Source organism: Cyprinodon tularosa, unplaced genomic scaffold, assembly GCF_016077235.1.
Source record: "Cyprinodon tularosa strain WSP-4 unplaced genomic scaffold, ASM1607723v1 ctg102, whole genome shotgun sequence".
NCBI classification, from domain to species: domain Eukaryota; kingdom Metazoa; phylum Chordata; class Actinopteri; order Cyprinodontiformes; family Cyprinodontidae; genus Cyprinodon; species Cyprinodon tularosa.
The window spans coordinates 1,653,223-1,679,747 of NW_024037805.1; the positions used below are offsets into that span (position 1 = coordinate 1,653,223).

At 37.9% G+C, this 26,525-nt stretch overlaps 1 protein-coding gene across 3 annotated transcripts in view; it reads left to right on the forward strand.

Annotated features, from left to right (window-relative positions):
• LOC119779898 overlaps nt 1-25,852 on the forward strand; it is a 46,021-nt gene extending 20,169 nt beyond the window's left edge. For 2 of the 3 annotated variants that reach the window (XM_038279747.1, XM_038279752.1), the window contains 37 exons: nt 605-688; nt 1,807-1,875; nt 1,994-2,053; nt 2,223-2,285; nt 2,412-2,471; nt 2,553-2,621; nt 3,515-3,577; nt 4,096-4,167; nt 4,517-4,576; nt 4,711-4,764; nt 5,787-5,855; nt 6,485-6,547; nt 6,719-6,790; nt 7,120-7,179; nt 7,261-7,326; nt 7,409-7,468; nt 7,844-7,915; nt 10,361-10,420; nt 10,499-10,564; nt 10,647-10,706; nt 10,780-10,851; nt 10,930-10,995; nt 11,885-11,950; nt 12,067-12,120; nt 12,198-12,272; nt 12,370-12,441; nt 13,963-14,025; nt 14,287-14,352; nt 15,347-15,406; nt 17,767-17,838; nt 17,955-18,002; nt 18,122-18,184; nt 20,322-20,396; nt 21,256-21,295; nt 21,386-21,437; nt 21,647-22,061; nt 23,479-25,852. In XM_038279747.1, the coding sequence (XP_038135675.1) occupies nt 605-688; nt 1,807-1,875; nt 1,994-2,053; nt 2,223-2,285; nt 2,412-2,471; nt 2,553-2,621; nt 3,515-3,577; nt 4,096-4,167; nt 4,517-4,576; nt 4,711-4,764; nt 5,787-5,855; nt 6,485-6,547; nt 6,719-6,790; nt 7,120-7,179; nt 7,261-7,326; nt 7,409-7,468; nt 7,844-7,915; nt 10,361-10,420; nt 10,499-10,564; nt 10,647-10,706; nt 10,780-10,851; nt 10,930-10,995; nt 11,885-11,950; nt 12,067-12,120; nt 12,198-12,272; nt 12,370-12,441; nt 13,963-14,025; nt 14,287-14,352; nt 15,347-15,406; nt 17,767-17,838; nt 17,955-18,002; nt 18,122-18,184; nt 20,322-20,396; nt 21,256-21,295; nt 21,386-21,437; nt 21,647-22,061; nt 23,479-24,957 (4,140 nt within the window). In that variant the 3' untranslated portion in view covers nt 24,958-25,852. The remainder of the gene's footprint in view (nt 1-604; nt 689-1,806; nt 1,876-1,993; nt 2,054-2,222; nt 2,286-2,411; nt 2,472-2,552; nt 2,622-3,514; nt 3,578-4,095; nt 4,168-4,516; nt 4,577-4,710; nt 4,765-5,786; nt 5,856-6,484; nt 6,548-6,718; nt 6,791-7,119; nt 7,180-7,260; nt 7,327-7,408; nt 7,469-7,843; nt 7,916-10,360; nt 10,421-10,498; nt 10,565-10,646; nt 10,707-10,779; nt 10,852-10,929; nt 10,996-11,884; nt 11,951-12,066; nt 12,121-12,197; nt 12,273-12,369; nt 12,442-13,962; nt 14,026-14,286; nt 14,353-15,346; nt 15,407-17,766; nt 17,839-17,954; nt 18,003-18,121; nt 18,185-20,321; nt 20,397-21,255; nt 21,296-21,385; nt 21,438-21,646; nt 22,062-23,478) is intronic. The other variant, XM_038279759.1, reaches the window with a different exon arrangement.
• The last annotated feature ends 673 nt before the right edge of the window (nt 25,853-26,525 follow it).

Here is a 26,525-nt window from a genome sequence, read left to right on the forward strand (position 1 = left end):
TTAAAAGCACTATTAAAATGTTAGGAAAAAGCTCTACTCTTCCCCATCCCCTATCCACCTGTCTTCAGAGAGAGGAAGAGAAGCAAAAAACAAAACTTTTTTTTTCCTTTAGTCTTGGAAAAAGAAATAGAAAAGCATGAAGTCTTATGCATTGTATGCATTACTGAAGAAACTCTAAACATCTATAAATAAATTAAAAAGTAAAAGCTACAGGAGAAATGGGCCGATGTTCAACCTTAAAAACAGAAAGTCTTAGTTCTGTATTACACTCCTCAGAGTTGTAATGTCTTTTTTTTATACCTCTTGAAATCTATTGTCTTCCTTTTATTTTCACATTTTTAAACAAGAATATTGAAAAGTCACTTTGGAAATAGAGAGAAGGGCGTAATAAATGCTGAGGCCTTATATTTAGAAGTGACGGTTCTTCTAATATAGTGAGGAAAGGGACATTTTTTTTAGCTGCAAAAATTTTCAAATTTGGTCAAATTTGATGTTTAAACTTTAAGTGTATAAATAGAATTTTAACCAAACCATGTAGGAACCTTCATTATTCCTAAATGTTTCTGTTTCCTATCATCTTGTCTGGCTTGTCATGTGGTTGCAGGACAGTAAAGCTGACATGGAGTCAGAGGATGTGGAGAAAGAAGCAGAAGAAGAAGATGAAGAGAAAACCTCTGAACCAAACCGTGTAAGTTTATATGTTTAAAAACATTATAGAGCTTTGCTGGTTTACAGCAAGCCCAGGATGCTCATGTATGCACAGATGCGGTACTGTTCTTTAAGGACAACCCAGGATGTATAACAATAAATGCTAAATGAAAGAGAAACTTACACAAATGTTTTCAGCTGACAGTAAAAAAATAAAGTAGTGAAATTCACCTGAAAGAACCGAAATATGACTAAGTTAATTTGATTTATATAAACATTGGAATTGGAGCTCATTTTGTTTAAGTTTAAGCTTTTATGTTTTAAACTTGATGCAAAGGGACCACACACACTTATTGATATAATGAAGAAGAGGAGGAGCCAAATATTAGAAGCAGTGTGTGATTTGGCTAAATAAAAGCTTCACTGCACATCTGGCCTACCTGGACTGCATCGAGTATTTTTCATTTCTTTCTATATATTATGATCATACATTTAAATGGTGAAATATGAGGTTCTGTTGTAGGATTGTAGGACCAAATGAACTTTAACTACCGTAATTTTCAGACTATAAGCCGCATGGCAATGTGGCTTATCTATGGACGTTCACAGCTAACGGCCACTAGGGTAATACCTAAATCTATGGATTTTACCATCCACCATGTTGACGTCACATTTGCTTCAACACACAAGAACGACAGCGAGAAAGACGGACATTGCGAGCGCAAGACAGTTTGTGTGTAAACATAAAAAACCTGCGGCTTATAGTCCGGTGCGGCTTGTATATGTACAAATCATGCAATTTAGCTTCTGCGGCTTATATTCAGGTGCGGCTTATAGTCCGAAAATTACGGTAGTTCATTTGTAGGATTGTGAACTTTGTTCATTTTTGAAAAAGTGAACTATGAACGTATACCAGTTCATTTTCGTCTGTGTGAACTGAACTTTGAACTCATTCTTTTTAACTAAGAACTGGCTCAGTATTGTCAAGTTCCATATTTAGCTTGTTTGTTTTATCACTAACCGCCTGTGATTCCCACACTAGGTGTATTGAGCTGCTAGAATGGGTGCTGATCTCAGTCAGTATCTCATTGTGTTGTTAGATGTTGCATCACAGGTTCCTGTTTTCATGATATTTTACAAAATTCTATTTCATTGTAGGAAAAAGGTGGATTCTTTTCTGGCATCTTGAAGAAGTCTAGCAAAGCGGGCGATGAGTCATCCATTCAGGTGAGTTATTGCTTTTAAATCTTCTGGGCGAATGAAAAGAAACTAAAAAAAAAAAAAAAAAAAAAAAAGGGAAATATATATTTAAGTGTAGTCCTTGTCCATCATTTTATATTTTTAGGAGAATCTGAGTAATAGCGGGGAGCTGTCTGCAAGCAGCGACAGTCTGTCTGACAACAAGGTGAGCAGATTATTCTGGCAGATAATCTGCATTTACAGCAGACAAATCTTTCATTATTACCTGTAGACGGCCTTTCACAGATCAGCAACAGATTTAAAAACCACTTTGATCCAAATTGAACTAAAATTATACCTGATGTTGCTAAATTTTTGCACCTGTGATAATTTAGGAAAAAGGAGGAATTTTCAGCGGGATATTCAGGAAATCCCCAAAGCCAGCTGAAACCGATCAGGTAGGAATTCTTACTACAGTTAAAGCCTCGTTTATTAGCAGCAGGTTTGCCAAACAGTTTAATGGAGCCTTATAGTTTAGCTGAAGTAGTTTGATGATCAAACTAAACTTGTTCACGGTGTCTCAGGACCAACGGTCTCTATCCGGGGATCTTTCAGGCAGTAATGACAATCTGACTGAGACAAAGGTAAGCTTTGATTAACCCTGAACTATGATCAGCATTAAATCCACTAATGGTCTTTAATTAATTACACCACACTATCAACAGGACAAAGGGTTTTTCAACGAGATCCTCCGCAAATCACCAAAGATAACTGGAGAAGGGAAACAAGAGCAGGTAATTTTATAGAGCGATGAAACCATGAGAGCTTTTACCAGTATGTTTTTTTTTCTTCTTATAATTAAATTTAGAGCTTACTAACTAATCTGTCGATTTTTTTTTTTTCGATAAATCCTATTGATAACCTGATAAAAAAGGTCACTTAAAGAATGTTTTTTACTAAATTAAACCAGGTGAAACTAAAACTTTCCCACTTGAGCAGTTCTGGATGGAGCATACTGAAAGACAAAAGCGTCTTTTTTTTATCTAAATGCAAAATGTTTATATATATTTTTTTACAGTTTTCCTAGAATTACTGCTCTGTCAGCTAAACGCATATTTTACAGTCTCTATACTCCAGTTAATGATTATTTGATTACTAAATTAGTTTACCATTATTTCGATAATGGATTAATCCGATTAATTGTTTCAGACCTGATTTAAATTGATGTAATATTAAAGTAAGCATGTAAAACTACATGAGGATAATAGGTTAAATTAGAGCTCAGAGTTTATTTTAAAGAGTTGTTTGTTTTTTTATTTTTTGACTAGTTTGTTTCTTTAAGCTTAAAGGAAAAAAAATATAAAATATAAGTAATAGTATAAAGTAAAGCTTGCATCTATGTGCAAATCAGTATAAAATAACTTCCATTTTTAAAGCCTACTTAGAATGATGTGGGTAACAACAAAGTTAGAGATTAAAGAATCGATCATTCTTGTTTCAAATCTTAAGATAAGCCTTTAAATGAGTTTTATGAATAATTTTTCTTAATGTTTTCCAACAAGCTTAGATTTGTTCATGTCTGGATCAAGTTTGAACGTTTTGATGTTTTGTTTGTTTGATTTGTTTGCTAAGTCATCAGTCAATGAAGTGATTTTGTTTTTGATCATTTAATCTGCTTGTGTTTCAGGAAAACGAAGTTCAGCAGTCTGACTTATCAGCCAGCAGTGAGAATCTGTCTGAAAACGTCAAAGTAAGAGAAAATAGATCCCATTGAACAGTTTCACAGGGATCTGCAGATGCATCTCAATAAATTATAATTCTGTTGGATTGTCTTATTTCAGGGATTTCTATCAAAACTGAAAATTGTTTAGTCAGAAAATGCAGTTAATTCCATTTAAAGCTAATAAAAAACCCAAATTATTCTACTTAACAATTCGATTATTTATAGTAATAGATATGTTATAACTTATCGGTTATAAAACTCTGTGAATTGCCTGCTTATACAGAAATTACTTTTTGTGAAGTGACAAAAATATATTTATATATATATATATTTTTTGTAATGTTACCAAGAGGCTGAAGTTTGTTTTTTGTTTTTTGGTAGAGGAAAAAAAAATACTTGACCCATATCAGTTTTATGTATAAGGAAGCTGTTAGGTTAGAAATAAATCTGCTTTGATTTATCACATATACACCTGTGTTTACCTGCTATGTTTGTTAAATAAATTTTAGATCTAGCAAATCTGATGGAATATGTGTTTTAATCAGGAAAAGGGAAATGTGTTAAGTGGGATGTTTAGAAGATCTCCAAAACCATCTGAAGGGTCGCAGTTGGAAGAAGTAAGATATTTATTTATTTATTTTCAATCTAAAATGTGGAAAGATTTTCTCAAGTCATTGTTTTTCTGATTGTTGTGATGTGTTTAAAGACGATCCAGAAACGTCAATATTTGCTTGTTTTACAACACACACTACTTTCTGTCTGACTTATAGTCGGACAGAAAATAACTTGACATTAAAACCTAACTAGGTAAAAATAATCAGTTTTGTTTGTAGAAATTTGGTGCTGACTTGTTCCAGCCGTACATGTTGAGATGTTTCAGTAAATTCCTCAGCCTTTTTTCCTACATGGTGTCAGCTATGTTCTCTCAGGTGTAAACCGGTTCCATAACATTTTTTAACGGTTCAGGGCGAAGAACCTTTGAATGGCGAGCTCTCTGCCAGCAACGACAGCCTGTCAGAGAACAAGGTTAGTCTTTATGGCAGATCTGACAGATCAAACGGCATGAGTCACAGAGCAGAAACATGCCTGAACTCATGTTGCCTGAGGAGGATATGTTTGTAGGTAACTGGAAAAAAATAACACATCTCATTTCTCTTAAGGAGAAAGGCGGCTTTTTTGGACTCCTAAGAAAGACCCCAAAGTCCACTACAAAGGTAACGTTCCCCTCGAACGAGTGCAGTATTTATGTGCACAGTCTATTCAGACAGAAGTCCCTCCTTTTTCGTATTTGTTTCTGGATCCTGACTGGGGTGGGGGAATAAATCAATTTGGCAATATGTCTTGATTTTCTGCTACCCGATATAATATTGCTCTGCAGTGTGGGGACTATAAATATATCTGTGACGGTGTAGATACCACATCTGCTCTGGCCTTGCACATACCACTGACGTTACTCTACATGATTGGCTGAACGTTGCCACTTGATGTAAAACATTGTGGTTGCCAGGACAACGATAATAACATCCCGCAGCGTCAGTGTGCCGAGTCGGGAGCGTTTATATTGTTAACGTCTCTAATGACCGATGAAGTTTTATCTGATCGATAACAAAACTGAAAAAAATCCGTTGATGGTGAACAAAGTAACTGGGTGGCGCTGTGGCTAGCTGTAGCTAACAGGTTAGCATTTTTTAGCTTGGTCAGTTAGCCATATTAAGCTGCACTACTTTTAAATTCGTGTCAATAAAGAAAAGGTTAATTTCTACAAGTATAATTACTGTTTCATTTGTCTAAAATTTCTACGGAAGTCATTTTAAGATCTCCCATTAGTCCTCTGCTCTCAGATCCTTAAAAAAGTCTCAGCTTATTTTTATTCTTTTTATGTCACCTAGTAAATGGCAGAGCTCAGTTTCTTAGAGCGCAGCACTTTCCTTCAAAACTGACAGTGATTGTTTTCTACTTTCGACTACTTTAGTAATCTAATGGCAAACATGGGTAATAGTATGTTGAGAATCAAAAAGAGATTTGATCTGTAAGAAACGGGTGCAATAAAGTTTGTCCAAGTGGAGTTGCCATATATTGACGTCATAAAAAGGAGCAGGATATAATATGTCACCATTGAAATGATTTGTCATGTATGTGCAAACAATAAGTCTGAATAACAACAGTTTAGCTAATAATTTTGGATATGTTATGTTGAGCAGCACATCTGTAAATGAATCCTGTATTTGTGATGCAGGAGAATCTGACGGCACACAAAGAAGTTTCAGGGAGCAGCGACAGTCTGTCTGAGGCTGCTAGCAGAAAGGTCAGTGAATGCATCATGAATTATGGATATAACAAACATTTGAGACTCTTTTATGGGTTTCATTGGATGTGTTTAGCTATAATTTAAACTTCTGATATGGTTTGAAAACAATATGCAATAAATTGAAGTAAACTTAGTAAAGTTCAGTTAGATGTGCAGAATGACGATGCTGAGATTAGAAACTCGTTTTGCCGCTTCGGGTGGACTTCCTCCATTGCAGGTTTATGGAGGACAGTTCAGTGACACAGAAACAAACGATCTAGAAAGGTGACGAGAAAAACAGAGGATTAAAAATAATTAAGATTTGTTAATCATAACTTATACAGCAAATGTAATGGTAAAGTGTTTTGCTGGAGTCTGCCTGCATTTTAAGTTCTTCTAAATTTTTCTAAAGTTTGTAAAGCTTATAGTTTATTTGATGTTGCAGCACCAGCTTCTTCTTGTATAGGAGAAAAATGTTTTATTAATATCTGGTTTTAGATCTGAACAGACATTTGATTAGAACAAAACTAATAGGCTGATGTTACAGAGTAACATAATTTATAATCTATCAGGAAAAAAGCATCAAGCAACTGATTCTGAACTTGTGCTGCAACATGAATTTTCTTATTGGTCTTATTATTTTTCAGGAGAAAAAGACACAAGATGGTGACCTATCAAGCAGCGAAGATCCAAATGAAAACCCCAGTAAGGTGAGCAGTAAATCCTGATAGTTGTTCTAATGTTCTATTGGTTTTCCCAGAGAGCGTTCCCATCTCTCCCACCAACATTAACTCACAGCCCAGGCATTCAGTGATGGTGAAACACTCCTATGTTTGTAATTTATGGTTTTGTTTTCTGTGCTGTTCAAAAACATGTTGCAGGAAAAAGGGAGAATATTTGGAGGAATGTTTAAGAAGACGCCTAAAGCGGCTGGAGCTGCTCAGCCTGAGGAGGTAACCCTCAGATAAAAACCACCAATCTGACTAATTAATCATTCATTCGATTTTTAAAGCAGGTCTGCAGTTTACTGCTGCTGTTTCAACAGTGAAAACTAAATATAATTTTTTCTTAAAGCTCTGTTTGTAAAGAATTAAAAATTACCTTTATTTATTTTTTCTCTTCTTTTTTTCGTTCCTTCCTTCCTTCCTTCCTTCCTTCCTTCCTTCCTTCCTTCCTTCCTTCCTTCCTTCCTTCCTTCCTTCCTTCCTTCCTTCCTTCCTTCCTTCCTTCCTTCCTTCCTTCCTTGTGGCTAAAAGTCTAACAGTGGTTGGTGTGTTTCCAGGATGTAGGCTCTGATCCTGATGTCTCTGCCAGCAATGAGAATTTATGTGACAACAAACCGGTCAGTGAGGAAAAACTTCCCCAAATGTTCCAAAATTTCCTCTCGGTTTATCTTCAACTCCTTATTTTGACATTTCCATAGGAGAAAGGAGGTTTGTTTAGTGGATTCCTCAAAAAGACGCCCAAAGGAGAGAAGACTGAGACCCCAGTAAGCAGCTGCTGCCCAGCATGTAGACACATCTTCACATTTTACCGCAGCTTTCAGATGTAAAGCTGACTTTCTGTTTCAGGACAGAGAGGCTCAGACAGAGCTGTCAGCCAGCAGGGAAGACCTGGCTGAGAATAACAAGGTCTGTATGATGGAGGAAAGTTTTACTTCACACATATCAGCAACTTTTACCTGCAGTTGTTTTTGAAATTAATATCCTCATCCTAGACCAAACATTAAAGGCTCCATAGTTTTCTATTCTCTTCATTTAATTGTTAAAGTTGTTGTTAGGAATGTTTTTATCTTCACATCACTCATTAAGGGCTTTTGGGAATTTTAAAGGTGTGCAAAGTTTTCCCAATATTTGGTCTTCCCGATTCTGTGCAGCAAACCCTAATAGATCTTTATATGAATATTGTATCTGTATCATCTGCAGGTGAATGAAGGAGGAATGGTTTCCATTGAAACAGCCTCCTATTGCAAGTTTTGTTTAATTATTATTTTTTGTTGTTATTAGGAAAAAGGAGGAATATTCAGCGGAATATTCAGGAAAACCCCTAAATTTGAAGAATCTGCTCAGTCTGAGGAGGTAATATAAAAAAATATCCACATATAGATCTTTAGGTTGTTTAAGTCTTAAATTTTACAAAAGTGTCAGTTTTTCATTTTTCAAACTAACATAAATCAATTATATAAAAAAGAAACAATTAAAGGATATTTACAGAATAATTGAAGGACCTTTTCAACCTATTTGTAACATTTTCCTTTTGACATTTTAGCCTTTTTTAAATAAAATAACTAAAAAGCCACCTTTGTGCTTGGTTGTAGCTCATTGCTGGGTGTAGAAAAGTTAAACGTTAACATTTATGAATAATACAGGTCTGAAAAAGTATGAGCAGTTGTCTCTTTTCTATTGGCTCATTCTTTTATCCGTCTTTCCCTTTGTCCATCCATCCATCAATTCTTCCCGCCACACTGACTTAGACCATGTTTATTCGATACACAGCGCTTCTCTGCAGGAATAGAGCTGCAATGGAGGTTTATTTTTTTTAATGATGGCCTTTATTATATTCCCAATTATTGGGGTAAATCTTTAAAATCTAAACAACTGGCTGCTATGAAAGCTTCTCTTATTGTTGCATCAAATGCTTAGATAACTAATTGGTTCTAATCTGTTTCCAATGAGTCTGTTAGTGCCGCCCTGATCCTATCAGCTCCTTTCCAGGCCGATATGTCTAAGTCAGTCTGGCCAGACGACATCCTTCCACTGTTGATTTTTGAGGCCTTCTGCGTTTTCATTTTAGCCTTTTGGATGAAAATGCTCAATAGTTTTTCTCACAGTTTTGTCATTCCATATATGAAGATATTTTTCAAGTTTTAGTTGCTGAAAACTCAAAAAGGTTTTAGTCCTATTTATAATTGTTGGCTTATATTTTCTGTCTACTTATATAGTTCCATTCCTATACATGCCAACAAGTGAATACAAAACAAATATGCGCATCATATTAAAAAAAACATGCATATGAATATATTTCTTAAGCATCGATGTCATTTGTTTTTTTAATGATTTGACTTGTTTCCTCATCTAATAAAATACCAAAAAGTACTTTATGTATTAGAAAATATAGAATAAAATTCTATGGAGCTACAGTCTGATAGAGCAGAAGAATTAATGAAGGGGCGACGGTGACGTTGGTTGTAGGAGTTTGCTCTGAAATTCAAGGGTTGTTGGTTCAAGCCCCGGTTCCAGCTTTCAGTGTCGTTGTGTCCTTGGGCAAGACATTTCACCTCCACTGTCTACTGATGGTGGTCAGAGGGCCCGGTGGCGCCAGTGTACGGCAGACCCGCTTCTGTCAGTGAGCCCCAGGGCAGCTGTAGCTATAATGAAGCTTACCACCATCAGTGTGTGAGTGAACGGGTGAATGACTGAATGTAGCGTAAAGAGCTTTGGTTAAGACTCCTGACATGAAAAAGCGCTATATAAGTACAGGCCATTTACCAATTGATCATTTAATCAGATCATCTCCGCCTCCTCCTCCTCCTCATCATCAACATCATCATTCTCCATTCATGCAGTTCTGCCTCTTTCAGTCTCCTTCTCTCATTCTCGTTACGTTTTCCTCATATGTCCAAACTTATAGTCATTTCCCACTGACATAAAAAAAAAAACATTGTGTGTCTTTAAAATACATTTTAATTTCTTTTGGTTGGATCATATTTAAAGTACATCCACAGGAACCTCCATGATGTCTGATCACCCAGTCTTTTATCAAGCTGGGGCCACTATCAGGTGGTGGAGGGCGGGGCCAGATCAGCACAGGATGCGGCTACAATGTCATTGATTCTGTTCGCCCAAAGAATCATCATCAACATTTTTGTTTAGTCTTCATCTCAATAAAGAAATTTCAGGCACAGCTAGTCATTATCTGGTCGCCTAGAAGCCACGTTTATTTCGTTACTGTCTCATTATCGCCACGAAAAAAAGCTTTGTCAGCAAACTCAACACCCCGTCTGAAATGTAACCTTCTACCTTTCCTCTTCTATTAATTCTCTGACAACCACTTATCATTCTATTCTCTACAATTTTAGATTTCCACTATGCATCCTTATGTGTATCCATCATTTCAAAGTGAACCGATCTGTTTATCTAACTCCCTGTTTGTCAATTTTCTATATTCTGTTACCAATTTCCCTCCATCTCTCCATTTATCCATCAGTTTTCTATTCCTCCATCTGTTGCTCTTTCCTTCCTTCCCTCCAGGAATCATATTTTAGCTCAGACCTTCTCAGGAATGTTAGCAGTGGGTTTGTAATGAACATTTTTAGACTTTTATTCATTTTTCTTACTCTTTCTGATTTTTTTCTTTTTGTCTCCTTCCTTCCTTCCTTCCTTCCTTCCTTCCTTCCTTCCTTCCTTCCTTCCTTCCTTCCTTCCTTCCTTCCTTCCTTCCTTCCTTCCTTCCTTCCTTCCTTCCTTCCTTCCTTCCTTCCTTCCTTGTGGCTAAAAGTCTAACAGTGGTTGGTGTGTTTCCAGGATGTAGGCTCTGATCCTGATGTCTCTGCCAGCAATGAGAATTTATGTGACAACAAACCGGTCAGTGAGGAAAAACCCCAAATGTTCCAAAATTTCCTCTCGGTTTATCTTCAACTCCTTCCTTTGACATTTCCATAGGAGAAAGGAGGTTTGTTTAGTGGATTCCTCAAAAAGACGCCCAAAGGAGAGAAGACTGAGACCCCAGTAAGCAGCTGCTGCCCAGCATGTAGACACATCTTCACATTTTACCGCAGCTTTCAGATGTAAAGCTGACTTTCTGTTTCAGGACAGAGAGGCTCAGACAGAGCTGTCAGCCAGCAGGGAAGACCTGGCTGAGAATAACAAGGTCTGTATGATGGAGGAAAGCTTTACTTCACTCATATCAGCAAAATTTTCTGACATTATCTCCATATTTGCAGGAGAAAAATATTTTCAGCAACATGTTTAAGAAAACCCCCAAACCAGCATCAGAGGAGGCTAAAGGAGACACGGTACCGTTGCTGCATCAGAGTTAAAGTCCTGTTTCCTTTGCTTTCTTTTATTTTAACTCTTTTTGCCTCTAAATGCAGGAAGCCGACACTGAAAGACCGTTATCTGCCAGCAGTGAGAACCTGACCGAAACCACCAGCTCAAAGGTTTCTTTATTGCATAAAAAACCCTACTTCTCCTCTGAGTTACCATCTGAGCAGTGGTTGATTTTTATCATAGAAACCTGAACTGAAATCTCTTCCCACAAATGAGCTGCAAACTATTTTCACAATCAGATAATAAGAAAACAATGCGTGCAGCTTTGTCACAACCCCGACTAATGACATATATGAATTAGTCATTCTGTACATTTAGTTGGGGGTTTAACCTAAATCAGCATCAATGTGTTTTAGGTTATGCTGTGACAAAAAAAAATTGTGTTTTTAACTCAGTGAGTGTTTTCAGTGAATTTATTTTAGAAACACTTTTGTTATATTTATTAATATGTTAGTTTAAGTGGGCGATTCTTGTTAATATATTGAAATGAAATTTTCTCATCAAAATACACATATTCTTTGAATGTTACAAAGGTGATAAGGTCTTGTCCTAGATTAGCTCGTTTTCATTATGGGCTGTTGGTCTTTGAAAAAATAAAAACATCCAAATCCTCCAGAAAATTAATTTCTTTGTGGATGGACTCTTGTTTGCTACGTTACAAATAAATAGTCGTTACAAGATGAAAGTTAAATTTCACAATGTTACCATTAATTATAAAACTAAGAAAATTAAGGAAGTTATCATCCAGAAATATAGAAAAAAAGATTCCTTTAATAGGATAGAGCAGTGAAGCAGCTTTCCATTTTTTCCTGCATTGATTTTATACTTTAGTTTTTTTTTAAAAATGGTACTTTTACACTTTTACTTGAGTAAAACGTTGATACTCTTAACTTCTACAGAAGTGTTTTTACACAACAGGATTTAGAATCGAGTAATAAACATTTATAATGTTTCTGTTTTCATCAAATGAATCGAAGGAAATCATATTTGTGTTTTCAGGAAAAAAAAGGAGGCCTGGCTGGAATATTTAAAAGATCTTCGAGCTTTGACAACCTGTTGGATGAGGTCAGTAGTTTTGTAAATCCACCCAGACGACCACCTGCTCTTAATGTACACTTACTTAAGGTCTACTGCTTATTTCTTTTTAAAGAAAAAAAAATAGCTTCCGTTTCTTTTTTTAGGATAAAAACATCTTCAGTGGTATGTTTAAGAAAACTCCAAAGTCTGCAGATGAGGTAGAGTAAAAGCTTTATGGAATATTTTTCTGTTTCTGCTCATTTTGTTCAGCTTCTATCGTCTGTTTTGTCTTTAGGGGTCACATGCCACTGGCGACGACATGACATTATCTGGCAGCTCTGAAGATCTGCTGCAGGCAAACGCAACAAAGGTGCATATTGTGTTCCATTTAGAGATGGGCTCCTTTGTTTGTGTTTTATTTTTACATAAAGATGTGACGTATTATTGATTGGATTATTTTTTTGCAGGAGAAAACTGGAGGATTTGCAGGGATCTTTAAGAAGTCGCCCAAACCTTCTCCACGCTCTGCTGTGACTCAGGTCAGAAAAGCACTAAATACACTGAAGAGCTCCAAAGAATCAGAATAGGGGGCGCTAAATTCAATATGAAGTGTTTTTATCATCTGTGATAAGTAGGTGATTTACAAAGACTCCTGCACAGAGGTTAAGACTTTAAAACCAGTTTGGTTCTGCTCATTAAAATAAACAGGCAGTTTCATAGAAGCCATCAAATAAAGTAATGGTAATTGAACTTTATTGATCTCACACTGGAAAAATTAACTCTCTGCATTTAACCCATCCCTATGGGGAGCAGTTAGCTGCCATTGTGCGGCGCCCAGGGAGCAGTGTGGGGGTCTTGCTCAGGGACCCAGAGTGGAGGCTGTTGGGATCTAACTGGGAACTGCAACCTTCCCAGAGCACAAGCGCACTGCTCTAACCACTAGGCCAGACATCCCCCCAAAAATAATAATGATAAATATTGATATCTACTGAGCACTTTACATGGAAACAAAGGAAAAACATAAAATAAAGTTAAATATAAAAAAGGAAGCATCATAAAACCCTATCAGGTTTAATGTGAGCTACAGCAGGAGCAACAGATAAAACATAAACACGCTTCGTGCTTTGTTGAGTTGAAAGAGATGCACCTCTGTGTCTTTTAAACTATTTATTAAATAAGTTAGCTACAGTATTTTAACATTCATTATTTCTCTTTTTGTTTGTTTTGGTTTATTCACATAATGATGGTCTACCATAATATTATTTTTGACATTCCAACTGACTTTACATGTGCATAAAATCTCTTTCATTGTCTGACATTCTACAAAAAAACCTCCTTTGTGGCAACATGACTGCAGAAATGTTTGCTTCACTTTCAGAAGTACTAAAAATTTTTAACTTCCGATTTGGAAAGTCGCTTTGCACCTGGATGTTTCCATGTGCGTATCCTCCACCCAATCGTTTGCGTGTTTTGCTCATTAAATGAAGATCTGCACACATGCAAAAAAAAGAGAAGGTTCATACATGCTGTCTGCTAATCACTTTGTACCTTCTATGAAGATCTGCTCTGCTTTGCACCTGTTTTAAGACGTCATCTGAAGATCACACTCTAAGATTATTTACTTTATTTTTCACTCAAAATACTGTGAAAACATTTAGGAGCAGTTTAAGTCTGATATTCAACGTATTCATTTCTGATTCTTTCCTCTTTCATCGCCTGCTGTCTTCTTCTACATAGATCCTCTGTTCTGCAGAAATGTTGCCTTAAGCTGAAAAAGAAAATAGATCCAGCAAATTTATATAGTTTATCCTTTCTGGTGTTTCTTTGAAGAATCTCATCAGTCAGCAAATTTCTGCCAATTTTTGTTGTAAAAAGCTAAAACTAACATCTTTACTGTTATCATCAGGTTTATTTGGCTGTTTTGTCGTCCTTTTTTCTGTGACTGTTTCTACTGACCTTTGAGAGAAAAAGTCTATCCAAATTGTAGTTAGTATGGCGACTATAAAAGTGTGGAGGTGTGAAGAATCACTGTTGAAATTCTTTTTTGTTTTTTTTCTCAGGATCCCCTGAGTGACTCTAAGGAGCTGTCAGCGAGCTGGGACAGCCTCACAGAGGCAGGGAAGGTGAGATCCACCCTAATGGACTGAAACCTTCCATAATATGCCGATAGCAAACATGTCTGATCAATTCTTGAAGCAAAACACAGATTTGATCTATTTAAACCTGAATCCACCTGTTTTTCGTCCTTTTTTTAATGAAAAGTATATTTTATAATAGTTCCTTAACTGTATAATCCAAAATGTTAAGGTATAAACTTTATGTTTGTCTTTAATGTTGCTGCCTATTAATCATTTTAAATGGTTGCATTAAATCTGTTTTCAAAGGAGGACGCCTCCTCTCTGAATGATCTGTCAGCCAGTACAGATAATCTTTCTGAAACCTCCACTAAGGTATGTCCCATAGATTTTACTATAGTTTAGTGTCTTAAAGGAATAGTACACCCAAAACATGATTAGCCTTCATTTTCTTCTCACCCCCATGCTGAACAACACTCTGGAGTACTTTTTTGATATCTCAAATGCATCTGGAGATCTGGGAGGCTTCTTGCTGTCTGCTGACATTCAAATAATGGAGGTCTATGGCGCCCGAGACAGAAAAGTCCACAAAAAACGTGTCAATATTCCTCCGTACTGCTCGTCCAATGTATTCCAAGTGTCCTGAGTGGGTAGCATCCAGAATTTACTCGAAACGAAGTCATTTAGAATGTTTTTAGAGCCCAAACAGTAGTGTATAGGATTTCCTGAAAGCGCGCACATGCGCGTTCACGACGCTACGGAAGTCGGCAGACCAAACCAGATGAAAGTGCGCATTCAGCGTCTGCTCTTCCGATAATGCAAGCGTAGAAGAAGAAATGTGCTGTTTACCTGTGCAAAGAAAGAAACAACGAAAGAAAAATGTCTGAGGACTTCAGTGTTGAGGAAGAGCATGAGTTCTTTGCCGAGCTGAATGCGCTGGTTTGGTCTGCCGGCTTCCGTAGCGCCGTGAACGCGCTTTCAGGAAATACTATACACTACTGTTTATGCTCTAAAAACATTCTAAATGACTTCGTTTCGAGTAAATTCTGGATGCTACCCACTCAGGACACTTGGAATACATTGGACGAGCAGTATGGAGGAATATTGACACGTTTTTTGTGGACTTTTATGGACCTTTCTGCCTCGGGCGCCATAGACCTCCATTATTTGAATGTCAGCAGACAGCAAGAAGCCTCCCAGATCTCCAGATGCATTTGAGATATCAAAAAAGTACTCCAGAGTGTTGTTCAGCATGGGGGTGAGTAGAAAATGAAGGCTAATCATGTTTTGGGTGTACTATTCCTTTAATTTCTTCGGTCTTATAATTCAAATTCAATGCTTCATGTGTTTTGTTGTTTTTTTTAAACAGGAGAAAAGAGGCGGGTTTTCTGGGATGTTCAGACGGACGCCCAAAAATCTGGAGCAGCAGGTACAAACATTGAAAACGCCTCTGATGCACATCTACCACATCCAGTACTGTGCATGGATGCCTTTAATGAATAGTTCATATTTTTGGTGAACGGTGAACTAATCAGATCAGTTTGGAAGTACTGAACGTGAACGAGGGAATAATGATTAACACACACACAGCTCACATTCGCGTTCTATTGAAAGGACATCATTCATTGGATAACATCAGGTTTTATGGCACTAATCAAGGCAAGCAGCATGACAGAGCGGCGTGTCTACTGCTAGTACTAGTTTGTGTGATTCAGACTCATCTGCTGGTGTTTCTGATGCCAGTTTAGCAGAGCGCTTTGTTATGAACTAACAGAGGAAGACTGGGACAAAAAAACCCCTCCAATTTTGTGCAAACTGTGCTCACTGGGACTTAACTAACAAGTTTGTACGTCAGCCACGTCCACTTCAAATTTAAAGCGACACATCGAGTGAAAGCATCCATGCTATCTGGGGAAATATCAGCTACTGAATGAGGAACGGAGGAAATTATTTTGATCCAGATCTTTTCAGCAGAAACTGAATGTTCCTGAATGTTTCTGAAGTTTGTGTGATTTGGCTAAATATTTTCCATTTCTTTCTATATATTATGATCACACATTTAAAGGGTGAAATATGAGGTTCTATTGAAGGATTGTGGCTTAATTTACCAAATGAACTTGAACTAGTTCATTTATAGGTTAGTTAACTTAGAATATGTTTTTAAATAGTGAACTATGAAGGTAGATAGTATCTGTGTTTCTTCCCTAAATGTGGCCGTCTAGCTCTGATCTTCTGCACATTTTAGAAATGTCTCTGCTTCCTCACCTGAATCAATTGGCTGCATCACTGTTTGGCAGAGATGCATTAAGGGAGCAATTCAGATTTTATTTTTTTTAAATAATGAAATTCAATTTTGCGTGGTTGTTCACATTTCCAAATATACGCAGCTTGTATGTGATCTGCCGTGTGAACCGCATTCATACATCTTAACTGTTGAGCATGTGCATTAGAGCATGCAATGACATCATAAGTAGGGGGCGTGCTCTGTATTTTAGGGAAGTATACATGGATGGTCGTGCTGGAGAGCATCTTGCAATCTTTTTTATTTTGTTTTTTGTTCTGGCTTCTTTTCAGTTCGTTGACAATTGAGTATTTTCAAGAAGTTCAAAAAGAAAGACTGATCCCCACATTATCATCCACCATTGTTTTTTTTTCATGCTTTTAGGTCTGAAGATGCAGAATAGTGACCTTTGAGTATTGATGACGTTCGGGTTGGATGAATGCGTCCACATTCTGATCTGATACATATCTAATCTTTTCACATTTGAAAAGATCAGATACTTATCGGATTCAGGACCACATAGCCAAGTGACCTGGGTCGCATTGGAAATAATTAGATCTGTGTTGTTCAGACTGTCATGAAAGATCAGATAAGGGCAAAAAAATTGGATTTGGATCATTTCAGGCTGGATCACTTCAGTGTGAACTTAGTCTAAAAGGTGCAGGAAATCAGACCTGGAAGGCTCTCCAGTCTAAAACAGACTGAACCAATCACAGAACAGTAGGCGGAGCCATAATGGAGCAGTGTTTTCCTGTGACTATAATACACTATAACTATAACAGACAAGTTTGCAGCTGCAAGAGAATAATAATGGTTTATTGGTGCTCTGCTGTGAGAGATTTGCTTGAAAAAAATAATAAATAAAAAAAATTAGCTTCACATGCGTATTTATCTGATTGTTTCTAAACTGTTTTCACTGACTCTGTTGGTCCTTTCTTTGAAAATCAGGCTCCAACTTTTCTTTTCCAGAAGAAAGTTGTGAACATCGTGTAAATAAAACAACAACATAAAAAACATGCTGGCATCATTCTCCCATTGATATAACCTGTCATCTTCATCTTTATTGTCGATAGTTACATCTGATTGTTGATTATGTGATGTTATGCGGAAAAAGAAGCGAAGCGGAAAAAAACCCAAGTTCAATTTAGCTAAAAAACAAAACAAAAATGACGCAAGTTTATTTTTCATAATTGCCATTTCCACCATTTGATGGTCAGTAGAAACCTAGCTTGGGATTTCATGTTAGAAATGAAAACAAAGAGTTTTTAAAACTGGAGTCAGAATAAAATGGTTCTTTACCTTCAACTGTAAAGATGGTTTTCTGTCTGGTTCTATAAACAACTATAAGTATTTCTAAACCTACAATCATTATGAACATTATTTAAGTGATTAAAAATTATTTTGAACTACGTAAATAAAGACCTTTAATTAATCAAAAAGGAACAGTAATGTGAGCAAGTTGCTAAACTTTTCCTAATGAAGCTTTTTTTAAATATATTGTTTTGCAGGATGGCGAAGACACTGCGCCACCTACAGGACGTGGGCTGAGTCGCAAAAGAACCATAAAGAAGAAAAGAAGGGCAAGTTCTGCAAACATTACCTTTAACGATTACAAATGGCGTTAAAAGTTCATCCTTAGTGTGCTTTGGTTCAGGGTTTATCGTGTAATCTCTGTTTTCTTCTTTACGTTTGTCAGGTTGTGTCTTTCCGAATCAAGAAAACTCTTCCCAAAATGTCCAAAGAGGTATTTGCTGCTTTGTGGGAGATTTATGCCGTTGATATATGAGAGTTTTCATAAGAAACAAACAGAAACACAGAACATCTGACTGCATGACTGAACATGTCGCATTTCTAACTGTACAGAACTCCAGTAAGATGCCTTTGATTGAGGAGAGCGTTGAGTTGGAGGAGCTGAACACCTCGCAGGTTAGAAAGAGTTTCTACATTTACTAATAAATCATTTATCTTGTTATTTTTCTGGGGATTAAACCTGGATTCAGAATCTCTAAACCTTCTTTTAATAAAATGTTAAATGAACAACATTTTAAAATAATTCAAGGAATTCGAATTAAGAAGTTTTTAAACTGGTATATAGACTCCTTGATCCTTGTTATGGTTTTAATAAGCTTCCTTCTGATGCAGAAGGAGTTACAGTTACTTTAAAGGAAAGTCTGGTCAGCAAGGAATAATCAATGGATCATTATCTAAACCTAAAACTAATGTGTTCGCAGTGATTTAATGAATTTTGCGTTAATCAGTAAAAAAAAAAAAAAAAAAAATTGGGCGCATTCAATGGCCGTTTCTCAATCTGTGTACCTGTGCATTCTCGTGTGCTCGTGAAACGTCATCAATCAGCCTGAGCCCTACTATCGTTCCAATTCACAAGAACAGCAGACAGAGAACGGACAAACTCCCTGGATGTTGTTCTCGCCCCTCCATCTTTACCCAACATGCATCAGAGCAGACTTTTCCGTTCTTGAGATTGACAGCTGTCCCAGCATGCACTGCGTCAGCTTTCAATGGAGCGCCCACAGAGCTCAGAGTATTAATTTTAAAGTTCTCTCCTCTGTTGCCGTTATTCAATAAAAGTATGTTTTAAGATCATTTGAGGTGAGAACATTATACTTTTAAGCATCACTATAGGGACAATTTACCAATTTAATGCGTAATTAAACAAAAAATTTTCAGAGGACTTTCGAGGCTAACGGTAGCCAGGTCTAACGTTAACCCGTCTGCAACAGCCCTCTCTCTCCATAGCTGTGCGTGAAGAACCGCTGGCTCTGATGGCGATTTTTTATTTTTTTTTTATTTGGTAAAATGTTCTTTTGATTTGTGTTTATCTGATTGTGTTAGTTATTATTCCATTTGCACTGAACCATTGCTTTTGCACTGAACCATTGCAATTTGCACACTGTTTTTATCCACTGCACTGTTTACACTTTGACCACTGCTGCACTATTTGTATAACTCGTGTGTAACAATCCGGAAATGTATTCCATCTCATTTGAAATATCAATGCAATGTTCATAAGCTGTATGCAACGCAATTTCGTTCTATATGCACTCTGTGCATACAAAATGACAAATAAAGAAGTCTAAGTCATTAATAAATGAAAAAAAGTACGCCTCACTCCTGACATCTTCCAGCAGTGACGTCACGGTGCGGTAAGTCTAGCGCCATTCTACCCGCTTTACAAGCAAAATCAATGGGAACTACTAGAAACATCTGCAACAACAATTATTGAAGATTTCCAGAGGACCTCACCATTGCAATTCACCAGAGCTATAGTGAAACTGACAATGCCCACATTTATGGCAGTTGGATGTTGGAATAAATCGGGTAAAAGTGGAAAGAAAACAACCTTCCCGATTCCTGATCCTCCTCAAGTTGCCAACTTGAAGAGGCAGGATTTTCCTTCAAACTTCTGGCCAGAGAAAAAACACGTAATATGAAGCCAATATTTCAAAGAAGAATGTTTTCAAGATGACTTGGATAATAGCGTGTTGTGACAAACACCAGATACGGCCGATACCGCACTGTGACGTGACAAGGTGGCAGTAGTGTTCTTTGACAAACATGGATGCTTTCACTAAAAGCACAGTCATATTAAATTACTCTTGATCAAAAACACTTATCATTTATTGAACAGTATGTAATAATGTGATTCAGAAGTTTGTATTCTGAACCGACCGGACCTTTCCTTTAAAGAGGCCGCTTTTCCACAGAGATTTCATTAGAAATGTTCTGGCTACAGAATGCAGGTTAGAGGACTGAAAACCTTTAACAGTTTTTTGCTGGTTTTCATTTCCTGCAGCATTTTGTTTTTGCCAGAAGCTACAGAAGCTTTAGTCTATCTCAGGTTCAAAGTAAGAAATCTGAATGGATCCAGTAAGGAGCTGATCAGCCCTGCAGTCATCTGTAAATGATGTCACCTTTACAAGAATAAAATCATATTATCGCACCATTTGTTACTAAAATTCTCTCATTTTAAGCACTGAAAATTAACCATGCTTTCTGATTAAGAGAAGAGAATCAAACAGCTGCTTTTTCTGTTTGGTTTCAGGAGAGCACGGTGTTGATGGAGCCTGTGGAGATGGCCGCTTATCCAGCTGAAGAAACTCAAGCCCAGGAGGAGCAGGTGGGTTTGAAATAAGATTGTTAAAGTTGTAGGGAAGCGGCTGTTCCAACCGTTGCAGATCCGAATTCTCCTTAGTGGTTCCGACTTTACATGAGTGTGTATTATCAAGGGGGCGGGATTGTTGTGGCTGAAGGTTCGCAAGCAAGTTTGATCGTGGCTGGTGTCTTGGAAGCGCCTTGCAACGGAAAAAAAAGCAACGGAAATATTTTTTTTAAGACAGGATTTTTTTTTTTAAAGACATCATAGAATAATCATATAGGATATTTGTTGCTGGTTCTTAAGGTCTCTGAATAGGGTGTGTAACATTGGCTGAGCTGAACATGGCATATTTGCTGTTCTATGAGCCCCAATGCAAGCCTGGTTAAAAGCCCCAGAATGAAATGACAGGTTTTCTTCCTTTTATGGTATGATCATGAATATTAAGATGAGCTGTGCGCTGATTGGTTGGTTTACAACAAGCGAAGCTGCTGAGCAAAGACGCATCATAGCAACAAGCACTCAGTCACTGAAACATCGTATTGTTGATATGGTAGGGTGACCAGACATCCTCTTTTTCTCGGACATGTCCTACTTTTCATACCTAAATAAAATATCCTTGGGGAATTTCAAAACCGTTCAGGATTTTGGTCGACTATCGTTAATTATCTACAACAATGTAAATTCGGTTTTGCATTCTATGACCCCTTTACATAGAACTTTTCTCACATTTGGGACAATATAGTCTGATAAACAGTACAATTATATAAACATTTTTTAAGCCAGAATGATTTGACATTTAAATATGACTTCCCTACGACTTTAGAAAAAGGAAAGTTTAATTAGCATTTGTCTCTTGATTAAATGAATGATGTGTTTTCAGGAGAACAACGAGTTGATGGAGTGGTGGAACTCAGTGAAAGGTCGCTTTTCAAACAGTTGTTGATTTAAATCTTTAACTAAATAGAAATATACTTTCTGAGCGTTTAATTTTGTGCTGCTGGTTTTTCCAGGTTGGACTGAGTGGAACGAGACATCAAACTTCCAGGAGGAGGATGAGCAAATGTAAGGAATTAATTTAAAGGACTTTCCCAAAGGGAACTCATAGCAGGAACTGGTAGATGGTTTAATCTCCTGAGAGTTCTAGTTCCTTTCAGTTGTTTTGTGAGTTATTTGTTGTCCCATCCATCTTTTAGTTTTTTATTGAGCAGGCTTGATGTCTAAACTCTGTTAGCCATAAATCCTGTTTAACTGTCTTCTGTGTTTCTCTGCAGGGCGATGGAGCAGGCAGCGGACCGAGTCTACATGGCAGCTCGGGTCTTCGTATATCTGTTCAACCAGCGGGGGGCGTCCTTGCAGCAGCGCATCCTGGAACTACTCGCCGTGGCCGACGCCGCAGACGAGTTCCACAAGAAGACGGTGTCGGCAGCTGTGGGTGGAGGCGTGGCCAGCGTGGCGGGCAGCGTGGCCACCATTACTGGGCTCATTCTGGCGCCGTTCACGTTCGGGGCCTCCATCATCGTCACAGCCGTGGGGATCGGCGTGGCGACGGCCGGAAGCATCACGTCGGCCACCGCCAACATCACCGACACGGTGCATTCCAACATGGACCGTAAGAAGGTGGAGAAGATGATCCAGGGCTACCAGGAGGAGATACAGGACATCAGGAAGTGCATGGAGTTTGTTCAGGTGAGGAAGTAACACCAGGAGCAACAGAAACTATTTCTATACGGAAGAACGGGTTCTGTTCTGAAAGCTGCTAAAAGACGTTCAGAGAAAAGATCGAGAACATTTTAGATGTTCACCAGGAAATCCATCTGATTTAAAGGGAAATTAGTTCACAGCAGTTGTTGCTATGAACCAGCATATACCACAGATCTCCATGGTTACCAAACTGATCACTTTATTGGATCCTCTCATTTTTAGCTGTTTTTTTATTAAAAAATAATGTTATTTACAATTACCAGACAGTAAAGAAGCAGAGTAAAAAGTCTGAGTTTAGGAATAGCTGCGCTTAGGAGCGACAACCTCCGTAAATGAAAAACCCCATCTACCCTTTATCCCACTGCTCAGGACCATTGGTTGATTTTTTTATTGATTCATAGGATTTTGTCTTTATGAAGATTTCATTTTTTTTATAAATATTGGATTTTTCCATCAATGCTCTCTTTTTCCTTCCACTGCTCAGAGTGACATCATTTCATCCCTTTTTGCTTTTTAGATGTCTAATAGCTGACGGGAGGGGGAGTTACCAATCTACTTGCTCTGGAGAGCAGAGTTCGCTGCTTTTATATGTTGTTGCCAAAGTCTCCAGCAGCAGAAAAAAGTCTCTAGATTTCGCGCTAGGCACTTTTTAAAAATAAAAGTACTAGAGGGGTCTGAAAAGTCACTGTTTTCAAATGGTTTGCTGCTGTCTGTTTGGACTTTTCTGAACATGTGCAGCAAATGGACTGATCCAATATGGAGGACACTGAAGGGGGGGGGCTGAGACACACTTAATATTATAAGCGTTCTGATGGCATTTTAGCCAAAGGATTTTTTATCAAAAACATAATTAATATGCACAAATAAGGAATAGTTTTATTAACTATACATTTAAACAGAGTCTTATGGGGCCCTAGGCAACTGCCTAATGGTAAATCCCCCCCCTGGATGCCACCAGCTGAAAACATTTACTTTGTTAACTTTTTTGTTTTCTTGTGAAAGGTGGTTATATTTCTTTATTTCTCATCACTTGAATTTCATTTTACTTTAAATTAAGAGCAGAAGGTTGAAGACAAAGCTAGTTTTTAAAACTAATGTCTCTCATTTGTCATTTTTATCATGAAACTTGAGGCAGAAAAAATTGGATTAATCAAATTATGGTCATGATGGCTGATGGTTACGCGACTCGGCGTCCTAAAAACGGATAACATAACATCCTTTTAAATTGGATTAAACTGTATTGTAACTAAAACGTTCATAAAATGTATACTGCATCCAACCAAGCATAAAATGATGTATAGATATTTACAGAATAGCGCATGATCTACCCAAACATTCAGCAGTAGAAGTTGAATAAAACTTTCCATCACTGATAGTCTGGTTTTGTTCCCATTGATTACAGGAAGGGATGAACACCCTGGAGGAGTGGGATTTTGAGAAATACTCTGAAAGCGCCGCCAAAAAGGCCCTGAACCACAACATTAAGCACGTGATGAAAGAGGGAGGCCGAGCCGGAAAAGCCCTGATGATCAACACCGATAAGCTCATCAGCACTGTGCAGGTTCTAGGCGCCGCCGGCGGCGCCGCTAAAGCCGCCCAGGCCATCAGCGTCACCACGGGGGTCATGTCCGCCCTCTTCCTGGCTCTGGACGTTTTCTTCCTCGCCAAAGACTCCCACGAGCTCCGCAAGGGCGCCAAAACAAAGTTCGCTGGTAAGATCAGGCAGGTGTGCAAGGACCTTCAGGATGGCCTGCTGGAGCTGAACAAGGTGAAGACGCAGCTGCAGAAGACCATGGACGGCATCGAAGTGGAGGAGTACGAGGAGATCGAGGAGGTGGAGGTAGAGGTGGAGGACGAGTTGGAGTCCGACCCGAAGAAGCTGGCAGAGCTGGAGCAGGAGATCGACTTCCTGGAGGAGAAGCTGAACAAGAAGGAGGACAAGAAGGAGGAGGTGGAGCCGAAGAAGAGCAAAGAGACGGCGTTGGACATCTTTAAAATAAAGAAGGAGAAAAAGGAGGAGAAGAACATGAAGGAAACAGGAGAAATGGAGGAAAAGGAAAAAGATGAGAAAATGTCAGAGTCCAAATCAGAGAAGAAAAAGGGTAATGAGTCCGGTTTGAAAACGGTGAAAGAAGCTATAAAAGAACAATTTGAGAAAGGAAGCAAGAAAGAGAAAGAGGCAGAGAATCAGACTACAGCTGGGAAAGAAAAAAAAGCAGAGAAAAAGTCTAAAGAAACAAATGAGATGCCGGAAAACAAGAAACGGCCTGAAAAGGAGAAAGAAGCAAAGATCAAAGCAAGTCATTCAGAAAAAGAGAAAACTTCCCAAACTCCGCATGCAGAGCGGGAGACATCCCAGAAGAAAACTGAGAGGAGAAGGAATAGCGAGGAGGAGGAAGAGAGGAAGTCTGAGTCTGGAAGGAGGCACAGCAACAGGAGCGAGAAAGGAGAAAGGAAGGAGGAGACAGGAAGTCACCACGGAGACAGGGAGAGCTGGAGGAGGAGAGGGGAGGAGGAGAGAGGAGTGAAAGACTGGAGAGCAGAGATGGAAAAGAGCAGGAGAGGAGAGGAGAAATATGAGGGGGAACGAGGGGATCATTCCCAGAGGAAAGGCTCCCATCGGAGCCACAAGGGGGAGTCAGTGGGGGAGGACAAGAAGAGCCACTACAGAGGAGAAAACGACGAGCGCAGGGAGAGAGGAGAGGAGAAAAGCAGCAGCCGGGTGGAGAGCGCCAGGAAAATGTTTGAGAGCGCAGCAGGAGAGCAGCAAGAAGAGAGAGGGAGTCAGAGGAGGAGGGCAGGTGGAAGGGAGCAGGGCCAGAGCCGGAGAGGATCCCGCTCCAAATACGATGCTCTAAAGCACGACGGGCTGAATATCTGAGACTGAGCAGTTAATCTTCAGAGTTCTCCTCAGATATGATCAAACATCCCGCTTCACTCTGTTAAATCCTGCAAACAGTGTCGTCTGGAGGGGAAGAGCAAAAACAATCTACCTTTGGGACCAAATATGTTTTAAAATCAGCTCAAAGACCAAGAAAAGGTTCTAAAGACGTCCTTCGTCCAAAGTGTAAACTCTAAAGCTCCAAACTGCCCAACAGAAACTACCGTTAATACTGTGCTGACCGAGTATAATGAATACAACTTATAATAATTAAGATCATTTTCTATGGAAGTTTTTGCCAAAAACTAAAGACTTTCTCCATGTTTTCTCTCTTTAGACACAAAAGTGGCAAATAGACCTTTATAAACAATGAAGTAACTGGACTTTATATTTTAACTACTATTCATATCCAAACTTTTTTATACATAATTCATAATATAGAGAGATAGTAATTTAATTGTTCTGTTACAGAATCTGCTTCAAATCTAAAAATAATAATTTCTTTAATTATTCCATGTTTAGAACTTTTTACATTTGTGGGGAAAATATGGTGTCTGATACTGTTTGACTTCGGTGCTGCTATAGGGGTAAAGCTGGCAGAAATATTTAAGTGCCTTTTTGTTTGAAAAATAATGCTTAGAAGTTTGTTTTTTTTTTTGTTATGTATATATTTATAATTTCACTGTCGGCTGTTTTATTTCCAGGTACTACAAAAAGCTCCCATGTGGATAAAACTATGTTACAAATTTTCTTCACTCAGTGCACTTTAACAAGGCATCATTTCCTCCATGCATGCATCATGGCCAATCTCTTCTTTTTTATGTTGATTGTGTATTTAATGTTTTGGTTTTCTATGACGCTGGTTTCTTATTGAACAAATAAAATATAAAAAAAAAAATTATATTTTTCTTACTTTTTGTCTTGTTGTGACACCTAACTACCACTGGGGGGAGCCAGAATGATTAATATAGGCTTGAATAAAGTGGCTTCACTGCTGGTTCTGATATCTGATATTATGGATACACCCAGAGACAGAATATACGTAGACGTCTCATTGGGCGCTGTCCGACGTGCCTAGAGGGCCACAGTTCAAACAGTTGCTCTCAGAATGATTGGGAGGCAATAACATGAAAGACCAGTTAGATAATATCAAAATAATCTCTTTATGTGTCACAACAAGTTGAAAGACCAAAACAAATTCTAAAATTACCTTTCAGGTAGATCACACAGATGTATTCAGATTAAATTACTATATAAACTGGAGTCAAACTGGATGAGAAATATGGATTTATGTATTTTGCAATCAATATTAATATGATAAACACAATATATTATACAATTGTTTCACTAATATATATTTGTATAGTATATTATTCAGTATTTTAAAGGATTGCTCTTTGATAATGAGTATTATGATCTATAGTGGAAAATTTGTTGTAATCGTCTCTAACTAAAGGCTTTTTGTCCTATCTTCCTCCAAGACAATTTTTCAAACAATGTTTTGTTTTTATCATTACTTATCCCTATGTGAACATTTGTTCTTTAATTAGTGAATGTGTGTCATTCAT